Source organism: Pelecanus crispus, chromosome 2 (genome assembly GCF_030463565.1).
Source record: "Pelecanus crispus isolate bPelCri1 chromosome 2, bPelCri1.pri, whole genome shotgun sequence".
Lineage (NCBI taxonomy): Eukaryota > Metazoa > Chordata > Aves > Pelecaniformes > Pelecanidae > Pelecanus > Pelecanus crispus.
In genome coordinates this window covers 94,219,246-94,242,159 of record NC_134644.1, presented here as the reverse complement: position 1 = coordinate 94,242,159, position 22,914 = coordinate 94,219,246, and the positions used below count along the sequence as shown (strand labels likewise).

The window sequence follows — 22,914 nt, the reverse complement described above, 5'->3', positions numbered from 1 at the left end:
ATTCCCACATGGATTAACAGAAATGAGGCTCACTCCTCAGTCAGGCTTACCTTTATGTTGCAGTAGTAGCCATCAGTTTTGCCTCTCCCTCCCCCAGCCATCAACTCCTGGATTGGTTAAGACTGGGGGAAATTAGGAAAACCAAAATAATGGAGGTTCTCGCTTATCACGCACCCTTATAGAGGATGGCTCTGAACCGGGGTGGTACGAAGACCGACATGAGCAGACAGGTCCTTCCCTGAGGTCAGACCCACCCACCAGCTTCAGGTCAGGTTTGCACTTTGAGGCGGTGGTCGTGGTCTTGCTCCCAGCACGCAGTACCACCCACAGCCCAGGCGCCGACCCTCGGCGCCCGCCAGCCTTGCCGACACCCGGCGACAGGAGGCTGCACGTCTTCCAGAGACTCTTCGTGCCTCAGGAAATGCTTCTGTTGCTCTAGCTTAGAGATTTACTTTTTAACACCACTGAAGAAGTGTCTCTGGTCCCAGCTACTGCATGGACACGTGACAGACATCGGTTCTGATCGTTTCAGGATTGTTTGTAATTACCAGCTGACGAGCACTACCATGGAAGTCAATATTTATACTGCCAATACTACTTCTACCAATTGTGAACTCTTCCAGGACACCGTCTCCAGAACAACATAATTTCCAAATTATTTCAAGATGCCTAGCAGCAGATGGACCACAGATTTGCATCCTAAATGAAAGTTATCACACCAGGGGTGCAGGGGGTGAAGAGAAGCTCATTACTGAGTATGAAAAGTCATGAACATCAAGTACTATACACTGAATTAAAAGCAACTCTACTCTGCATAAAGATTTTTCAGGCTTCTTCCCATACAGCAATATTTCATCTCTTCCAACAGTTTACTTGAGGGAAGTGAAAGTAAGCAACGGATGTACGGAACCAAATTAAACTTTTAGATCAAAACCATCCATGTCTTGACATCTATCCAAGGATTGACTAGTCTCACTAGAATTTATTTGCAGAGACTGTGCTAGTTAGACTAACATGTGGCACTTAAGTTTTTCATCTATATTTACCAGGTTGTTTTCTCAATTTTCAACTGGAAAAACACAGACATGTCTCCACAAAATTTCTGCCAGGTTTGTGGTAAAAGTCTTTTTTCAGGCAACTCTTACATTTCCTTCCTTTTCCATATTTCAAAGCTAAAACATGTTTTTTAGGTGGGTTTTTTTCCCCTCCCTTTTAGTCAAACTGATTTTGACAGATCGTGAATCATCAACACTGCAACTCTTATCTCCCTTCATCTTAAGGAGGAAATCAAACTGAAAAATGTATAAATGAAGGCTCTTCTCTCTTTACTTTTCATTTTTTTCTTGTATCTGCTAGAAAAGCTCAGTCTATATTTATGCCCATGACTACAGTCTGAAGAAACCAGGAAAGAATTAATCATATCCAATTTATGCCACATACTAAAGATAATAGAAATCTAAGCAAAGTCTAGGAGAGTTAAGGTGCTAACTCATACACTACTATGCCAAAAGTGAACTCCTGGAAGCATTCCTTGGCAATCAAATCTTAAAAAACAAACCAAAACAAACAAACTTACATGTGTGTCTTGAATTCCTGCCCCCCCAACTAATTCTCAGAATCTAGCCAGGAGAGATTTCCTGAGGTACTGTAAACAGTATCAAGGTTATGCCTGAGCAATTAGATTTACATTTTCTCTATCCCTTTTTGCCTAGGGAATCTTGCAAGATTAAAGGTATTAATAATATCATGTGTAACAGCAGCGAATCCAGAGAATAACACTGCTTTGGAGCTGTTCCTTGAATTTGCTATAGAGCCTAAAGATATGCTACTGACTAAATAGGCATAGGATAGAGAGACCAGATCCTCATCTAAGGCTATGGAGGCAGGCCTGTCAACACCAGCCGAGAGTCTAGCCTAATTATTCTACTTACAATAGGGTTAAGAAAAGCAGCGGTTTGTTAGAATAATTTAGAATTCAGTTTTAGAGCACCTTCTAGGAAGGCATTTTGATGCAGGCTTCCAATTTTTCAAGTCCCTAAAAATCAACCACAAATGTTCTGCAAACTACTGCAGCAGTACTACTGGATTGCCGCCGTAATCAACTAACGCCACCACAGCTACTCAGGAGCCAAATTCCCAGGTACTTCTCTTGTTCAGTTCCAATACATAAATCTTTCATGATTCCTCCCAATGCACATACGTCTCTATTGAAATGGCAACTGATCTTAACATTAAGTCAGTCTACAATTAGCCGTACAGTGTTAGACCACATATCCACCTTGCTGACTCTCAGCAGGCAGCAGTGAACACATTGGGAAGAAGATGAGGATGAAGACGGAACACGCAGAAGAGTGCTCCTGAGAGCACTCTCCAGAAATCTGCTGCTCAGAAACCTCCCAAGCCAGAGGCTGCGTCCTTGTATTTAGCAGCCCTCAACAAACTAGTCTCCATGAATTTTCCAGGGGCTTTTGTAATCCAAACCTTCTTTTCGCAGAGTTTAGTGATGTCCTTCTGGAGTTCCTCACCATTGGTAGGCCATTTAACTAAGAAAAACAGCTCTGTATCACCTGAAGACTTGAAGATTTCACTGTTTACTTCCTTGTTGAGGTCACTGACAACAATCAAGGCTTTCACTGTTTGCATATATGAAGCCATATGTCTCCCATTTCCACAAATACAGCTTTTGTTTATTCATTGAAATCCTAATGCACGAATATTTGCCCAGAAGTTTGGCCCAATGCGGCCTTCTCTACTGAAAGGTGAGATGGGCTATGGAACCTCATGGCAGTAAACACTCACTGAAATTATGGCAGACTGAACATAAACTGTGAAGATTCAATAACTCCAATGTTAGCAAACATCATTATAAAGGCTGTAAAAATCCGAGATGACTTCTGATAGACATTTTGCTGTTAGGTTCTTTGTACAGACACTTTGTCCCATCCGATAATCTTCTTTTTCACCACATTTTGTAGTAACATAATTAAGTTCAAATAAAAGCAAATGAATGCCACTTATCTCACAGAAGCTATTTACTTGCCAAGGTGTCTCTCAAATAGGTACGAAGAAATAACTTAGAAAAGGAACTATTAAAAGCAAGCAAATAACGAGTTAATTTGTTTCAGCAATGTGAATGCTGAATTAGATTCAGCGTATTAATCTATTACTTAATTCCTCCGTTTGCATTATTTTTGCATAGGAGAAAGTGTAACAGTGTTAGAAAACTTTAGCTCAGGATTTTCTAGAGAGCAGGTTTTCTAGAGAGAAAATAAGTGAGTTTTCAAGGTAAAAGTTACCCCAAAATAGGTTATATATGTAGGCTAAATACTTGATGCTACTGGTATTAAAATCTGAATGATCAACTGAAGAAAAAACCTTCCAGTCTATTTGGTATGCATAGAATTCCAGAAGATGCAAACAAGACTTCTCATTAAATAAACTGAGTTACCATGGGATATGGCAGAAGACACTCTCCAGGATCAGAAAGTGGAAATAAAGCATAGGAATAGATCAAATATCATAATGACGGAAATTAACAGTGGGATCCTGCAAGAATCTCAAAAAGAGGTCTACATAGCGAGATGACAATATATGCTAATGTTAGTGAATTATTCAGGATAAAAAAAACCCTGAATGTATACAGTTACAAGGGATCTCAGGGGAACAATGGAACAATAAAGCAAAAGAGAAAGATGACACCTTGATAAATGCAGAATATACACACTGGGAAAAACAATCCTATCTGTATATATGTAACGATGGGCTCTAGAACAGTTACTAAACTCAAAACCAAATGTTGGAATCACTGTGAAAAGATTTTTTAAGTCAGCAGCTTAATACCCTAAAGACAGTTAAAAAGACAACTGGAACACAAGAACAATCAGAAGAAGGAAAAGAAGCAGAAAAATAGAACTATGCCAGTGTGTAAGTCTCTGGTATGCTTTTACCCTCCACACTGCAATTCTAGTTATCCCACCACAAAAACAAACAAAAAGATAAAAGAGAACTTGAGGAAAAATATACAGTAGAGAGGAGAAGGTAAAACAAATACAGTTATTCACTATTTCTTAGTACGTAAGACTTGGAGGGCACAGGAAAAAGTTACCAGGCAAGCGAAAAGAAAACTTTCTGCATCATACACTACTTAGACTGTGGTGCTACCGCCACAGGAAGACAATTACCAAGGTCAGAAATGTACGTATGCTCAAAACAGGACTAGAGAAATAGGAACTAGTTCCAATGGCAGTAATTTAAGATGACTGGCAAGTTTCTAAGCAGCAGTGTGGATTGCTAGATGCTGGGAGAGTTCATCGGGCTCCCTGTACACCAGCCCTTCTTGTACACTGCCCTGAAGTACCATCTGCCGGGGAGTGCTGTACAGACAGGCGAGGGCAGACACAAGCTCCATACTGGCCCTGCACAACCATTCATATTCTTTAAAACAGAAGAAGGAAGGTATTATAACAAGGTTATACCTCCCCCTTTCCTATATAACTACATACTATTGTATGAATAGTTCTTATTGGTTTAGAAGACATGGCAACTGGCCAGGAGAAGCATGAACTATACAGTGTCTTTAAAAAGCTATTAGCTAATAAACCTACATAAATTTCAAAAAATGCTGGAGAGGAAGACGAAATCTGGTGCATTAACTGCTAGCAATTATCTTCCCTTTCCTCCTCCTATTGGCAGGGAAAAACTGTGCACTAACTTGGCAAATTACCTCTTCCCAGTAAGAGGTATTAAAACCTGGAAGATTATCAAAGCAGTAATAAAAAAAAAAATCTTCTAGCCTATTTGGTATGCAGAGATTTCCAAAAAATGCCAACAAAGCCCCTCATTAAACTGAGTTACGATGGGATATAGCAGAAGATGCTCTTGAGGATCAGAAACTGGAATAGCCAAACACAAAAATAACACATCACTGCTTTAAAACATGTATGTCTATTATATATCTATTTCCATTAGAACTATGCAGCTCCTAAACACCATTTTTATTTCTTAGTCTGACACAGAAAATATAAAAGAGCCAATTCCTGATCATCAGACCAGCTAAGTTATTATTAAGCTCTGAAAAGGAGGAACACGTACACAGAGGTCTCTCAACATTAGAACTCTTCACAAAAAAAAAAGGAAAATACAACAGGAAGAGGACAACTGGCAATTACTAACTAATACAGAAATAATTTCAAGGGTAAGACACAACACGAAGTAAGAACATGAACACTGGGAAACAAGATGTCATAAAGGGAGATCCTCCAAAGAGCAGCAACAGGAATAAATAATACATTATCTGCAGGACTGCAAGTTTTCTGTAATTGTTCTTGCTTACAAGATATGAAGGAAAAATGTAGTATGAACTTAAAAGCCATCTAGAGGTCATCCAGACCATCCCAATACAGGGAAGGAACCTGAACAGCCAGTGTTATCAGACAGAAGGCTTATGTTTGGAGAAAAGAGCAGAACATGAAGCTCCACTCCTTAGAAGCTTTTGAGGTTCTGGCATTTTTTTTTTCCCCATTGTAAACTGGAACAAGTATAAAATCTTTCAAGCACACCATCAGAAACAGAACTGTGTAATGTCTGAAAACAGGAAATTAGTTCTACAGCAGTTTTCAAAGCAATAAAGAATCATAGAATGCTAAATTTCATTTAGTCAAAAGCCTTCTAAATAGCCTTATGTGGAAGAATTTGTGTTAATGTTATTAGTGTCACTGTTGATATAAAACAGCATACACATGGCCACATGCACTCTTCCTCTAGAATCCCAAGTTAGCATGATCCCAGAAATAAAAGAAGAATCACAGAAGTGTAAAAATACCCAGTCCAGTTTACTGAAATTTCGTTCCGTCACCTCCAATACAAAAGCAACATTTTAACAAACAAGCCAAAGGGGGTTGTGCATTAACCAGTCAGTTAATTCATTAGTGCCCCACAAAGCCAAAAGTCTAATACATTGCATACAAGTAAGTTGCTTATTAGCAACAATAACATGCTGCATATTAGCAAATATGCTAGTATACTGCATGCAAAAATAAAAGATTTAAAAAAAAAAATCTAGCAATGGCAGCTTTCCTAAGTAAAGCAACGCTAAGTACTCTTGATCATCCTAACAACCACCTAACAGTAAACACAGTTTCTCAGCACATGTTCTAAATGCTAATACAAGGTTATAGTCTCAGGAGAGTGACCGTCAGGACTGGAGGACAATCAAGCTCATTATCAGCATTTAAGGTGTACAAGGATGCACATACTCAGTAATGAAATTTTGCTCACTGAATTATTTTTGAAGACTTTCAGTAGTTCCAAATACTCTCAAAAGGGACACTACAACTTAAGCTGTTTTGGTGAAAAAACAGCCTAGCTCTTCCACTCTAGTACCTGGAGCTCTGAATTTTTTTTTTTTTTTTTTTTTTTTTTTTAAATCAAAAAGGCAGCTTTACAGTAGGCTTTGGGAAGCAATGACAAACATTCAGCACTGCAAAGTACTCCCCCCACCACCCCCCAAAAAAAACATTTGTCTTAAATGCAGTCCTCTGTTGTTTTCCCAGAGTGAAATTTATAATTTGAGAAGACACCTAACCCAGTCATACCCTCAGCACATCGTCATTTGCAAGCTTAATGCTACCTCCCCGCACCCTGGGCAGAATCCCAAGGGGAGCAACAGGAACTCGGTCCGAATGAACGCCTGGAGACTCGGGCAAGGCAGAGCCCACCTGCTGCAAAAGGCACTGGTGAGACCAAACGCGCTGCGGACGCTCGGACAGCCTGACGCGGTACTGCAGGACGGGGTGCTGGATGAAGCGTGCCACGGGTCTCTCCATAATTGAGAGCTAGCCTAGTATTTAATTGTGGCTCTAACAATCGGGGGGCGGGCCGGAGAGTTACATTTCAAGATCAATAGGGAAAAGAACGTACCCCGCAGCAAGAAAACCAGCTCCTTTTTGAACACGTTAAGAGCCCCAGGCTCACCCTGTTATATATAGTCTAAGGAATGAGTCCCAGAGAAACTGAAACTCATCAGAACTAAGATTTGTGTGAATGTTGCTAAAGTACTTTTTGCTAATTACTGTTTATTTAACAGGATGCCTGTGACCAAGATGCAATCATTGAAATGTTACAATAAAATCGGAAGGCAGCAAGCCTACCACAGCAAACGCTTTCCCATTAAGCACTGCAATGAACACCTCTATCAACTGCTACAGCAGACTAAATAGAACTCTGATGATACTATAACAAATGTTTTCAGTGTTGTCTTTAATTATCTCTCCTGTATCTCCTGCTTCTAGTACCAGTGCCCTGGGAGCAGCGACTGAAATTCCCTCTTGTCTGGCCCAGCGACAGTTAACAAATGATAACTCTGAAGTTTATTTTAATATTAAACTGCTTCAAAGTTCAGTGCCTGCTGTAGCTGAGGCAGAAGAAACTTCAGGGAGAGGAAGGTGCTACTTGAAAAACTAGACACCCCCCACCTTGGCACACATGGTGTCAATCTCACACACCTCCTACTCATTTTCAGCTCATGGTGATTTCACTTCAAACATAGGGTTTTGATTCTAAATAAATGAGTAGCATCTGGTCCTCTGGCAGCTTTTTCTAGTAGGAATTCATACCTTTAGCTTTAGAACTGCTCTCAGTGTTGCTGAACACTTAAGTAATAGAGATTTGGGCTTAGCTGGCATAATGGAAAGCATTTGATTATACTTTTGGGTTGGGAGATTTTTGTGCTTTATAATGCCTATGTAGTATGTGTTTCAACACCATCTTTACTGTCAAACTGGCACAGCGACCTTCATCCCATGCATTCCACTACTTCAGAAAGATACCAAGAGAAAAGCACAAAGCAAAATGCCACCACTGCGGCTATTAGCTTAAGATATTTTACTTTTCCGTACAGACATGGAATGCCATGCTAACTAAGCTGTGTCACTCACAAGATACTACTTCCCTTCCCATCCGTTTTCCTCTCGTATATGACTAAGCTTTTCTCACTTTCCTCATCATACAGAACACAAATTACAGACTTTCATTCTTTTAAAATCTTTTTCTTACACCAGCTTGGCTGACAATTCAACTCAGCTTTCCAGCTAATTTCATAAGACAGCATATGTTTCTTTGGGACCGAACCCGGCTGTCGCTGAGCTGGATGGCATGTCTTCTATTCAATTTGGGGGGGGGGAATATCAGATCTTTTTTAGGTCTTTCACACATGCACACAGTACTTCAGGAATATGAAAAGAGCTATGCATATAATGTCATAACTAGCACTTACACTGGTGGATTTATCAACCTACTGCTTCAATCATCAAGAAATACTGGAAGCATGAAACAGTCTTTCAGAAGACTCACATCTTCCTGTATGAGAACACTTCATTCATAATCTTGTCTAGCTTTTTCTCCATTTCCTACATTCACAGATATTTTCACTTCTTAAATGGAGATATTCACAGCCTCTTTTCTTGCCTTACAGTAGTTCTGCATTTAAAAACCAGTATTACATATTCTAGTCTCTGTAGTTAAATCTATAACCGTATATGCATTTGATATGGTTCAACGCAGGTCACAGCAATAGCTTTGCTGTCATCTGTAGAAGGTACTGCCCTGAAAAATCACATGGAAATTGCTAATATTGGGGTTTAGTTTTATAATTAAACAAATTATGCATATATAAACTTTATTAGACTTGAGCATCTGCTAATCATAAAAGATGTGCAAAAGATTAAGACATGAAGATTGATAATGAGGTGGGAAAATGCATTGAAGGCAATATCACTTATGTACAGGAGAAGCGTGTGACACTATTGAGAAGCTATTCCCTTAACTGCGAATTGAATTTAAGTCCAAAATAATAAAGATGGGGCGGAAGCACTAAGCACAGAATCTTTTTGGAAAATAAAGATGTTTTGGAGAAGGTAGGAAGCTGTTTCCCTCACTGTGCTATGTTCTGCACTCTGCTTAATAATATTACAAAATTATAGTTGCAAATTTTTTACAGCTCTTTTGCCAGCAGAACTTCCTTTTAGCCTTTGGAATACTTAGCCAAGTAAAGAAAAAGTTACAGTCACACCAAACTCTGGTATGACAATGGGATAATGCCTAACGTTTGCTGCACTTTGCATCTTTCCCAGAAACTGCAAGCATGAGGTTCACAGCCAGGTTGCTTTTTCATTGCATTTCCCCCAGACATTTCATCCTCTAAGACCAAGTGCCTCGAAAGCTCCACACCCGAGTCATGAGAGTGCAAAGGCCAAAGACATGAATGAAAACCCTCAAGAGTCATATCTGTTATAGCCATACATTTAATCAAGTTTCAGTTTTTATATGGTCAAGCGTAAAATGGCAATATACAGTCTGTGAACATAATCTTTGTGTAAAGTCACATCAGCTCACAGAGGTAACAGAATCAGGCCCCAAAAAGAGAGGAAAAAAAGAGGTGGTTAGAAAAGTGGTGGAAGAAATGTGAATTCTGTCAAAGAGGAGGATCTGGATGTTGACAGATGCTTGTACTTGGTACCAGTGCACTCCTTCAGAGCTGCCTCCACTGACACAGTAGCCCAAGGGACCTTTTAAGCCAACACTTAAGTCGCCCCACTGCCAGAAAGGGAGACTCAGTCAATCCTCTACCCACCAAGGTTGCACATCCTCTGCAAAAACTTCAGCAGAAGATGTAGCAGCCTATCTGTCCTGACCTGTCTCTTTCTTTTAACCTTAAACATTCACCATGCTGAGTCAACGCCTGCTTGCTTTTCCAGTATTTTGGGTTTATAAATGCCTGAACACAGGTAAAGAGGTCTTTTTTCAGCATTATGTTGATGAACTACATGGGAGAAACACTAACGGCTATTCACTCCACGTATTTATGGAAGTACAGTGCTACCTGTTCATGGAGGTTTGGTCTCCATGTTTAACAAGCTGTAAAGTATCTCACTGGTTTTTTATGGTTAGAACTCCCAAGATTTCCCTCTGTCAAACACCTGTTGACTCTACAACAGACAACATTAGAACTAACTGGACTGAAACATCATCATCTGTGACGGAAACTACCTCCTGCAGGACTTGTGTGCAAGCAAGCTAAACACCGGGCATCATTTCCCATGTCTTGGCTATGCTGAAGGGCAGCTATTCCCAAGTAAAGGGTCAGGACTTTGATGTTACCGTTCCTGACCCAGCTAAATAACCAGAACAACAGGGTGGAATACAAGGAAGAGAAACAGTTTCAAGCATTTCCATATTTAGGGTGTAAACAAACATACAACCTGCTCTAACAGCTTAGTTGTATAGTCTACATTTTTTTAAATTGTGTCAGAAGTTTGGACAACAAGGGTCATTACAAGGCAAAAATTAAATATATTTCAGTAACAGCAGAATCTTCAGTGGCAAATGAAAAATGAAATCATGCCTGTGGCTTATTTCTTGTCAGTTGCAACAGAGTGAAGCAAGGGAAAGGAAAAACAAATTTCCTCTTGAATGAAAGTATATGCCCGCAGCCTGAATTTGAGATTTCCACCGCACTTCTAAAAGAAAAAAAGCAGGTGCAGCTTAACTGGCATATTCAGACTTAACAAGTAACACAGAGATACCTGAAGGATGACAGGGGCCTTCAACAACTCTCTTGCCATGGAACTGAGCAAGTACCAAGACCGGCTTTTTGACATACAGACACCCATATGCTTCAATTAGCATGATTTTGCTTTTGAGTCACCACATTCTGAATTATCCTCTTAATTTTTTTTCTTTTTCTTTCACCCAATGAATATAGCTAAGGCCAATATCCACATCCTAAACTGAATTAAAATGCAGGCTGCATAATTTATTCTTCCTAGAGCTAATGGGAAAGTCAGACATAATGCTGGATTCACAATCTCCAGGTAAATTTAAGATACAAAACACATACAATTTACATAGGTATACTGCGAAACCACTCTATTGCATTTATATTCAGTAATTTAATCACTGTAATTACCCACTTTGTTTCAGAAATACAACAAAAGAGTAGTCTTTAGACATGAAAGCCTTTGCAGTTTACCCTGTTTGTTAAAAGACCAAATGAGCCAGATAGTCGCTTTAATTTTTTTTTTTTTTAAATCCAGATGCTGATTTATAATTGTAGTTTCTTCTTCTTGAGGTCCCAGACTGACAATTAATGACGCTCTTGTGCAAAACTGAACAAGCAGCTCTCACTTCAAATTATCTGTCTTTCAGGAGTATTTATTATGGCTAGAGTCAGATGCTGGCACAGGAGTGCGCATGATGTTGCAAATCTCAGTTAAACATGCATTCGAATAGAGCCCAGGACTATGAGTAGCCTACTTATTCCAAATATTTTCTATGACAACGTACAGTCCTGAAAAATGATAGTTTCTATTCATAACCCTACTTCTAACTATGTTTCACCTTCATCTAGCATCACAAAAAAAACTTTCCAGCAGCAATCAGTATGACTGTCAATCAATCAAAACTGCAGCCACATCCAAAAAAAACAATCAATGCAAGTCTTAAGCAATTGGAGAAACATAAGAAAAATCAGTAACAGATCAGACCAGAAGTTCATCTAGCCAGTATGCTATATACAACTAGGTTGATCAAGATCACTGTTGTCCTGCAGACTCTGTGGGCGAAGGATGCCACCTCACAGTCAAGTTTACCACTGACATCTTGACCACAGTGGTGCCCCTGGCTTTGCACGCCACACACATTTTTGTAGTTCACCTAAACCAAATGATGCAAACCCTCCCTCCTTCCATTGAGTCTTCTCCATCCAGCCATTCCTCTTTAAGTAAAACTATATTTATACCAGACGTATAGAATTATTTCCATTACTGCTCAAGGCTGAGAACTGCCTTGTAGGAAAAGTTTAAATTCATATAAAACCATCTTACCACATATTGTTTTAAGGGATCACAAATCACCATTATGACAAGGCAGCCTACCATTTCATGAAATGGTGGGTTGTCATAACAATTTTATTTTAGGAACCAGAACTGAATAAAATACTTTGCAGAGTAAATTACAGTAACTGGATTGCAAGTTGCTAAACAACTGAGCAAAAGAAATGTCAAAGAAGATATACCTGGTGAATGTTACTTTAAAGCCACCTTTATCACAGCACAGTTAGCTATTTCAGGGGTGTTTACCTGTATCAGCTTTGTTTACATTAACACTAGAAACACTGACCCAATGTCTTTTTCTGCAAGCATGCTGCAAAAACAAGGCCAGCTGTGTCCGAAGCCACAAGCACTTCTATGAACTCTAGCCGAAAGCTTTCTTGCTGAGCAGCTGCTCAGATTTGTGCCCTCGTGGGGAGGACGTGTGCTCTCAGAGCTCCCAGGGAACTCTGGCAGAGCTTGAAATCTTCTGCCTCTATTTACTGCCAATTCCACTAATCTGTCCTCAACCAAGCCTGCAATAAGATTACAATAATCACTCAATGATCCTAGTCTCCCTCTTCACACACACACAAATTACTCTTCTCTGGTTTATTATTTTCTCTCACATCATTGTCAGCTGCCAATATCACCTGATAAGAACTGCCTGAAGGACTGTTTGCTTCTTTTGACTTTGAATGCAATAGGGAGTAGAGATTGCATCATACCAACGATACTACCTTAAAACGGCAAAGACTGAAAACATGAAAGTTAAAAACACAGATGTCTCCGCATCTGCTTAGCAGAGGGACATAAAATACCAGCTAGCAAAGACCAAGAAGTACATATATATTGGTGCCGGAGAAAGCAGAACAGAATGCTAGTGGCCTCTTCTCCCCCCTCCTGATAAACGTCCCTCCACAGGCATCAGAAATCCAGATGTTTTAGAAGGGCACCGTGAATCACCAGGAGCAGACACAGAAACTCCAGGGGACTGCACCTTCCAGCACAGAAGCAGTTGACATACTGCAAACCAAATTTAATTTTCACAAACAACAGCTTTATGTACTATGGCCTGTGGAGTTTGCTTATTCTGTCTATAGCTAAATAACCTCTTGCTCACATCTATAACTTGTACAGCCACCAGCTGCAAAAGTACTCCCACAGGAGCCTACAACAGGCACATTAAAACCCTTTCCCTCACAGACGCAAAGGTTTCTCAGTTCTACCAGGAAAACAACTCCTCTTCAACTTGTAAACCAACTTACAATTTTGTTTTATAATTCATGCTGGTTCCCACCTAACTATGCTCCTCATGTCCTTCCTGCCACTTTCTTTCTCAAGAGGATTAAATCAAAGAAATAAAAAGTTCAGACGAATGCTTTTTGTATTAATATACAGGCTCGAGAATAACTGTATGCACAAGTGTCTAACAGGGACCAGTAATGTATGCTCTACAAAAAAACCAAAGTGAAGAGCACACTCTGAGTGCGTATTTTGTCAATAAACTGATCAGGTAGCTGAGGGAATAGATGCAACAGTTAGTTATTCCCTAGTTAATAAGGTAGCTCTAGAGCTCATTAAAGTTTCTCCTCTGCCTTGAAAGCACAAATATTGCTCCTGGACCTGCTTTACAATATTTAATATACAGTACGTATTTATTAGCATCTTAAGATCAGGAGGGCACTCCTCCTCCTGATCGTTCTGTTGGCCACGCGTTTTTTGCACTATGGATTGGTCTTAGGGCACCTGACCCGGACTCCTTGCAGATGACGCTAAACTGGAACACGCAGTCCAAGCAGACACCTAACACGCACCAGCTAGGACTGGTCCTTCGGTCCAGAAGGCCAGACTAAGTAATTTCCAAAACACACGCAGCGTGAACATGAAGTCCTCAGCACCGACAGTTTCCCCCTACAGATCTGCCTCTGTTGTGCCACAGCACTTGCTAAAGCAGACACAGCCACAAATACCAAGGTTAAAATTTAACTTTTCCCTACACTGTTTGAGAGGGGAAAATTATGATCTTGTTTGAAGAAAGGAATAAAGCAGATAATTATCTTGTAACGGAGGTTTAGATCTGTGAACAGGCATAAGAAATCTTCTCATTTGCATCCCAATCAGACTCCCTCACCATGACGTTGGCACGCCAAGGAAATGCAAGAATAAGCAGGTATATAACACACCTTAAATAAAAGGATGCATCCCCAAGCAAAGTTTAAATTAACCACAAGATATGATTCCTTCCTTTGGACAAAACCTGATTGCAATACAAACTCTGTTCCAACTTAATTCCACTGAACAGAAACACAAGACAACCAATTTGCTTAATGAAGAAATGGCATAAAGTTTCTTTTTCCTGCCTTTCATTTGAATACATTAATTAAAATTACTTTTCCCTTCTCATAAACGTGTTTCCTAGTCAAGCTGTAATGTAGTAAATAAACACATTTGTTCTTATTTACACATTTTCACAATACCTATTTATTACCTTTGTTTTACATGTAAAATAAACATCATGTAAGTCAGTCTACTTACCAAAGCACAAGAACGGCTCTCTTTTTTTTGGGTTGGGTTTTTTGTTTTGTTTGTTTGTTTGGGTTTTTTTTTGCCTTTACCAAATAGCAAGGACAAACCCGTGCAATAAGCTAGCACATAAAGATTTCAGGTAAATATAGTCTTGGCTACAAAGAAAAACAGCTAGCCAAGGAAAGCAGCACAAAACCAGGTGGCTTTTGTGTGAACAGTAATACAGCAATAGGCCATTGAACCTCCCTGCTTTCTTTTCTACACAGCAGTTACTAGGAGTTTTGAGTAGATTTATTAATCTACAGTAACAACTGTTTGTTTTGGTATCCTCCACCACTAAAACTGCTAAATTCCCACCTAAAATAAAAGCAGATAATAACATCTTTTTTTTACTTGTCTTTTAAAAAGCACCATATTGTCAAATACCTCACAGAGACAGGAATATGGGCCAAAGGGTAGAAGGAACTGCCTAGCACACAGCAAGACAACCTCATATGCAGACTGACGGCCTAATGCTTGCGACCGAATGTGCCTAGCCTCTGTATTTCTGCACAGCGTGAAACGATGTACAGAGATTTTAGGAAAGCTGATGTCTTTCTTTAACTGCACTTTTTTCTCTAACCTTCTCTTACCTGGCAGGATCATTTAAAGGAGGCTCAGCAAGGTAAAAATTCCTGAATTCCCCAATTCTCTCAAAGGAGCATATAACTTGCTGCCGCTTTAAATCAATTCTATGACACAAAACCAACTGTACTGTTGGTTTGCTATCCACAAGGAAAACAAAACTGGTGATAAGGTTCAAGGTCATGGAAATTCGCTGTAGCACAGCAAATCAAAATGCTCACCTGCTGGTTTCCCAGTCTTGGTCATCCTTATCTTTTTCCTCTTTGGCATCAGAATTGTGTGGATGTTTCTGCACAATCCGCATCCCACCAGCTTTCACTGAAATGAAAATTAGAGAGAGACACAACAAACCTCAGTCAAATCAGCATTAAGTGAAGAATGTTTTAAGGATGACTCTCCCCTCCCTTCCCCCCCCAATATTTTACAGAACAGTTTCATAGCAATCACAGTTTGAAAAAGGGGCCCAAAATATTAAAAAGTGGCAAGCGTGAGGAACAGCTACTTCAGGACTGCATCTGCCGTTCTCTTTCACATCATCATGCCATCTTTGCTCATCCTGAGAAGTTGCAGCTCATTTTACCACCTGCTTCCAGTACCATTTTAGAAAACTCAACTGTTTTAACTCTCCCCCACCCCTGTAAACTTGCAGCAGTCAGAAGAAATGGAGGCGACGGCTTGCATAACACTATGCAAAAGGCCACAAATGTGAATGTTAAATACTCCCATAAAACAAGAAGGGATGAAGAACCTCACCTGTCATTTCAAGTTAAAACCTACAGCTATAATAACAGCATTTATACAAGGGAGTACTTCATGAACAGTATAATAAAAAGCGAAGTTTAGGAGGACTCTTAACTTGCATTTAGAACAGAGCTTTTTGTTTTGCAAAACATAAGCATTTACCACATTTCAAATCCTTGTCAAGGTTTAGCTTTAGAAATTATCCAAATGCGAAAGCATCCCTTTGAAACGCAAAACAAGAAGCGAATGCGAATCCACTAATGTTCATCATTTATACCCTCCAAAGTGAAATATAAAATAGGAACCAAGCCAGGCCTAACACTGCAGCTGCTAAACAGAGCAACAGGCAGGCTGCTCTTGATCTGCCTTCTGTTTTAATATTGTACTTTTTTTTTTTTTTTTTTTTTTTTGCTTCAAACATTGCTATACACACTTACAGGACAGCATAAGATAAGACAATGCATCTCACTAACTAATTGGATGGGTTACATTGCCATCAGCAACCACATCAGGAAACTGCTATAGCGGTCAGGAGTCAATAAAACCACCTACAGACGCGCTGGTCTGTGTTGCACCTCGCCGTGCCGCAGTAAGGCTGTGGACAGCCTGGGCAGAGATGTCACAGCCCGAGCAAGCAGGACGCCTGAGCAGCACCGGGAAGGAGCCGAAGCGGCTCGCCAGCACGGCTCGGGGGGGCTGCGCTTCCGACGGCCCCCTGCGCCCCGCCGCAGAGGGATGAAGGCACCTCGCAGCACTTCAGTGCTAACCCCTGAAACCTAGAAACAGGCTTAGTTCTCCGCTCTTAACCAGAACAGCAACGGAAGGGACGCCGCCGTGCATAAATTTTACAGCCTTCTACAGGGCGAAGGCAAGAAGTAAAGAGAAAGTGACCCGCCCTAGGAGAAAGTGACAGCTCTTTGGCCCTGGGATTTTTTAAATAGGATTTAAGCTTTGTGTGATATTCAAAAGATAAACTTCTGATTCAATAAAGGACATTAAAGGCAGGCGATCAACAGACAAAACCAAAGAAATATCTTTTAAAACCTATCAAAACTGTGTCCCCTTATCACGCATTTAAAAAAAAACCCAAACCCAAAACACTAGCCATTGTGTTCTCTCCCCAGCATAAAACTTACAATACTTAAACTGGTGAGAAATGTTTCATATGAGACAAGGAAATACAGAAAGTTTAGGCAACAAAGGGATGTAGTTTTAAAAAGGAAACAAAAATTACAATTCCTATTAATTTTTCTTGATGCAAACTCCTTAGAAATTTAAGTTTGCTTGCAAAAGCAAACACTCTGAGTTCTGTCAAGCAGTCTTGTTCTAACATTAGTGATTGGTATGCTTTATTTACATTACTTTATAAATTTAACAGCATTGCACAATCAGTTCTTACTAGTTCCCTTTCAAAGTACTTTTTGTGGAAGATGCTGTCTCCACGGCAATATCTGCCAGGTTGCAAACAGCACTTCTGGACAATGCACACATGCTTCCAGGTTCTTCACCATCTAACAGAAAGCTAAAGAAAACAATACATGAAGATTTAGTGCTAATTTAGGTGGTCTAAAATCTCTCTCCTCTCACATTGTATATCCTCAGGCCACCAGCCGCTTACTTCCTCTTTATCTGTCACTGGCAAAGATATGCAGCCAACACGTTCAGATTTGTCTGTATGTAGAATTAAAAGGGATTGAAAAGCAAATAACCAGACAATTAAAAGGCTTACTAGTGACTGACCAATGCAGTAACTTAATAATCTTAATAATCTAATTTTTTGCCCTAATATCAACAGGCATAGATAGACAGCTAAAAGTACATTGCTGCGTAATTGAATAATCTTTAGTAATCCAGGGTTACTGTGCAGATCTGGGAAACCAAAAGAAGAATGCAGCAAACAACTGCAGCAATAATTTGTATTTCCGAGACCAAAAGTGAAACAATTAGATCAGCATCTTGTACATACAGAGAGATGTACATCTCTGCCCCCCATGACACAGCATGCTCATACCCTACCTAGTTTCAAGAGACTTAGCTTAAGGAGAGAAATACCCTTCCTGTTCAAGAGGCTTCAACCAAGTTACACTACCTCGGGGTTAGACAGAGAGAAGAAATGATGATTACATCCACCAAGCTAAGGAAAAACCCACTCCATTTCTGAGATTTTCTTGGGACTTAGGAGGATTCATCTGTTTCTCACTTGCCTAGCATTTACTGGGTAATTTGACAGATGCTTACCATGGTGATTTTGTCACTTAAAAGTCTCTTAAGAATGTGTAAGAGCTCAGATTTCCTTACAGTAAATCCTGCAGAGAGAGGATTTAAGTAACTGATAAACCACCTTCCAGAACGCTGCCAGAAATCAGTGCCCAGAGGAGGACGGTGTCACCGACACCATGCTGGGATTAGGAGGAAAGCAGCTCCGGCGCTGAAGAGGGAGCCCGGGCTGCAGTTGCTCCGTGCTCAGGCAGGAGGGGACCGGGACTGGAACCGGGAGCAGCTCCCCGTGGTGGCGATGGCCAAGAGGCCACCAGCCTCTGAAGCGTGACATTAAGAGGGGATCACCTGCCAGCATGCTCCAAGAAGAGCAACAGCACGAGTCTGTTTGCCCCGCTGCTGGATAAAAGCTGAGTTTTGGATTTTAATTATTATCCGTCATGTTTCCCCCTCCGCCCTGAGAGGCAGATGGAACTGTCTGGGTTGTCCTCGGAATGCCAGCCTGTGTTCCTCTTAAGGGTATGACTACTCCTTTTGGAAATGTATTAAACAACTGTGTTAATCAATCACCACTCAAGACGATCTGGAGTTGGTAAACATTTGCAGTCTATTTACCCTTTTTTTTCCCCCCCATTGCCATGCTTTCTTTCAGACTGCTCCCAGTTTCTGAGACTGCATTCTGAAATAAACCCCACCAAGTCACGGCCAGCACCAAGCACCCAGAGAAGCACGGCAGCTCCCCGACAGCGCGGCCCCAGCTCGCTCAGGTTGCAGACCCGAGGCAATCCTTCCTGGGGAAACCTTCCAGCTCAACCCGAATCGTCCGCTGGTCACAGCAACCAGACAGGAACTTTTAGAAATCCAAATTATAACCAAGAGCTTTAACAGCTTCCCGTTTTCCTTGAGCATCGTATTAAATATTAACACAAAATTTATTTCTTATGTACCGTATTGTAACAGATTCCATTATATTGACAAGATATATGAAAAGCCAGGACCGAGGGAAACGCAAAATACGCCATTCTGCAAGCTTAAGGGAACATACATTAGTGTCTGACAAAACAAGAACGGAAGTAAGAGTTATTACATACCTTCATTTCACAGAAATCTTGGCTCAGAGCTATATTTTTTTAATGTAGGAAAAAGCATGTAACTATTTTCAGGAACCTACTGTAAAGCTTCATAAATTAGTTATTAACACAATCACCTTGCTTTATTCCTCCGCAGTATCTACTAGAAGAAATGAACAGCTAAAAGCATAATTACTAAGGCCTCTTTAGAGGGACTGCAAGCTGTACAAACCTATTCAGCAATGTATTATAGAAGCATTGATCTCACTGACAGACGGATATTTAATAAAGCTTAAATTGGGGCCCTCTTAAGTTTCCAAAAGGAGTTCAAATCACTTCGTGCACCCTGTCACTAGCCTGAGGTCCTGAGGTTTCTTTCCATGTCATTATCCTTTGTCTCTTCAAGCGCTTTTCTTGTCTTCCCCCCCCACCTCCATGGGAAAGATCAATGCAGAGAAGAAGCTAAGAGACTGCATGCGCATGCAGTCAGTTAAAAGTGCGTATGAAAAACAGTGGATGTCAATTCTGCTTTAATTTGATGATCCAAATCCTTCCTAACTTTTACATGCCTAATTCATACGCAGTGGGTAAGACACATCCGTAATTACAGGGCTCTTTATAGAACCGTATGCAGCAAAACCAGAGCTTTTAAGCCATTAGTCAAAAAAGATCCCCTATTCACATATTTGCCTTGCTAGGAACTTGCCTTGTTATTTATGAACACAATTCCACCTGTATTTATGTAGTCATCTTTTATTCTTCTTTTTATTTTTTTTAAGAATTTTTGACTTTCATTTTATTAAAACTTGATTGCAAACTGCCCTATCACATTATATTATTATTCAAGGATCTAAACCGGCTTGAGATAGAGGATTAAAACCTAGCTTCAGCCCCTAGAGTAAATATAAACTGTCGCTGGTCAGCACATTTATCACGGATTTTCCAAGTGTTAAAAGACCACAGGGCCACTTTCCTCTGCCAATCAGCTCAGAACCACCTTCTTCCAGAAATGACCTGAAGATACTGTAAAGTATTAAGTTTTTTCTGGCCTCAAAGACAGACTTGGTGATGACCTTCCTTCCAAAGCTGAATTGGTGCATACTCACAAAAAACCCCTCAGGGATGCTAGTGATCTTAAAAGGCACATAGCTGAAAGAGTTCTTCAGTTCATATGTGGATGCATGTTTTACAAAGAAAAAAAATAATAATACTGAAATACTCTGACAGCAAGGGAAACCTGTACTGTACTCTAGTTGTGCTTTTGCACTGTGCATTGCTAGTTTCTCATGTGGCCTATGGAGGCTCACTTCAGGTCTTCAAAAAAATTCCACCTGTTTCAAAACACAGGTTTTGAAGCAAAACTCTCAAACACGCAACAACATCAGAAAATACAGCTACAAAGCACCTAAATGAAAATATCTGCCATTTATCCTTCGTTCCCTTTCCATCAATGGTGCAGCAGGAAGACACAGCTGAACCGGCCTAAGGTCTTAACCATCCCTTTGCACTGAAGCTGACATTTATCTGACCTCACAGCGAGCCAGCTCGAGGAGCTACGACAGCAAAAGCTGTCAACATCGGGAAAGGTGCTTTGGCGTGATTCTCTGAACCAGCTCACCAGGGGGCCAGGCAGGAGGTAGTGCCATGACAAGGGAGGCTGCAGAACTGGGACGACTCTGCTCAGCCAAGAGATCAGCTTAACTGTACTGCTGAACTGTACTTGCCATGCAAAGCAAAGCCATTATTTCGCACTTCTGTTACCTGTTTAAAGGAATTTCAGGTCCTCACTACAAAAAGAGCAGAATTCAATTAGGGTTCAAAAATTGTTTTCAAATTTAGCTTTAAATCTCATCAGTTGATTTGAATATAAAACTAACCACCCTGTGAATTAAGAATTTCAGCATTTTTTGACTGAAACACTTAAAAAAAAAAAAAAGCGACCCAACTATTCCACCAGGAGACACTCGAAGACACATGAAAAGTTGCTGATGCAGAGACCGAAGTTCCCTTTTTTAAGAAAACTGTAATAAAGAAGAAGAAAAACTAACAGTACGTGAAAAAACAAGACAACTTGGATACTGCGAGTAACCGAACCCCACCTGTGTACCAAGAAGAGCTGCCGTCTACAGACGGTGGCAGATCAGTGCCCCAGCGAAGGTGAAACGCAGCTCCTACCCCGACCGCCCGCTGCTCTGCTCGCCCGTGAGCACGCAGCAGCAGGTGGAAGGTGCCGGAGCTCCTTTGCTGGGCAGCTAGCAAGCAGCTTTCCTTGCTTCCTACCTACCCTGCCAGCCTCCAGAATTAAAGCTAGGAGCACGCAGCCTGCACCGTAGCGCCCACAGGCAAAATGGACGCGGAGGGAGCTATTAATTCGCAGTTTGCCTGTTCACACCCAGCTCGCCCTGTGCCGCCAACGGCCACGCGGGCTGCGATGTGGCTGAGACTGCTCCTGTCCCCTTCCCGCCTTTATCAGCCCCAGGCGGTGGTTTCGTAGGCCTCCGCCGCCTTTCGAGGATGGGATGGCCTCAGGGACCAGGACGGGGTGGCCTCGCGGACCAGGACAGATGAAGGCAAGGCTCTGCGCCTCCCGGGTCAGAAGCTGGAGATGCCAAAGGGCACACACCCGGATCCTCTGCAAGCGGAGAGCTCCTCTGGGAAGAGGAGGGCCGGGAGCGTCGCCCCCGTTGATGGCGGAGGCTGGCAGATGGCAGGGAAAGCTGCGGGGGAGAGGGGGACCGGCAGGCAGAGACCGGGGTGGGGACACCCGCACACCTCCCACTGCCAGGCGGCCGCATCGGGCCTTGCTCTGGGCGGCGGCCCCAGAGCGGAGGAGCGCGGGGAAACCAGCCGGGGCTCGCAGCCCCGGCAGCGGCGGCGGGGCCCGCCCAGACCGCCCTCACCCTCCTCCGCCCGGGGCAGCGCCCCAAGCCGGGGGCTTGGCGGGGAACCGGCGCCCGGCCGGGCTCTCCCGGAGGCGCTCGGCTCCCCCCCTCCCCTCCACGGCCCGCGGCTGCCCAGCGCTCCCCTCCCCGCCCCCCCCAATCCCATCCCTAGGGGGTGGGAAGAGCGGAGAGACGGGAACCGGCGGCCGTACCAGCAGGAGGGTGTCCGGCCCGCGTCTCTGCTTTCTCTTTAGGAGGCGAAGACATTTTTACTGTGGCGGCGACACCCGCACCCCGGCAACGAGGGCCAGCGCCCGGCCCGGCCTGCGCTGCGCGGCCCCGCTCCCGCCCTGTCAACGTGGCCGCCGCCGCCGCCAGGACACGCCCACCGAGGGGCGGTACCGCCCCTCGGTGGGCGTGTCCTGGCGGCGGCGGGGGCGTGGCCAATGCCTGCAGCCCGGGGGGCGGGCGCGGCCGCCATTTCTGTGGCTGTTTCCCTGCTTGTTTACCTCGCGTTTGGCTTTTTTTCTTTTTTTTTTTTTTTTAAATTTTCTCCTCGTCCTTCCTGCCGCTGAGAAGTGTGGAGGCAGCGTTGCGCAACTGCCGCCCTGACGAAGCCTGCCTTTCCTTTTTGTTTTTTTTTTTTTGTTTTTTATTCCCCCCCCCCCCCCCGAGCAACATGAACTTCATCTTGCTTTATGTAACCGGTTCCTGCGACAGGAACTGCCTTTTAAAAAATCCCTTTTCTAAAAGCCTGTGCAGGTTTAGAGGGTAAGACGCCTTTCTGAAATAATGGCGCAGCGCAGGCGGTTAGCGTGGTTCGGAATTAAGTGCCGGTGGGCTTCAAATTAATGCTTTTCAGCAGCGACTAATTGGCAATTTCACGTCCTCGGCTCCATTTTGCTCCGCCAGGCCGGCGTGCCTGGGAAGCGGCGTGCGTAGCGCTCGGCTCTGCCTGCGCTTCAGAGCTCATCACCTCTTTGGTTG

At 42.2% G+C, this 22,914-nt stretch overlaps 1 protein-coding gene across 1 annotated transcript in view; it reads right to left on the bottom strand.

Annotated features, from left to right (window-relative positions):
* The window catches only part of DAP (death associated protein), a 57,774-nt gene extending 35,547 nt beyond the window's left edge, over window positions 1-22,227 (bottom strand). The window contains exons 1-2 of the mRNA XM_075705380.1: window positions 22,140-22,227; window positions 15,239-15,335 (exon numbers count right to left, since the gene is read on the bottom strand). Coding sequence (XP_075561495.1) covers window positions 15,239-15,335; window positions 22,140-22,194 — 152 coding nt within the window. The 5' untranslated portion in view covers window positions 22,195-22,227. The remainder of the gene's footprint in view (window positions 1-15,238; window positions 15,336-22,139) is intronic.
* Window positions 22,228-22,914: the final 687 nt, after the last annotated feature.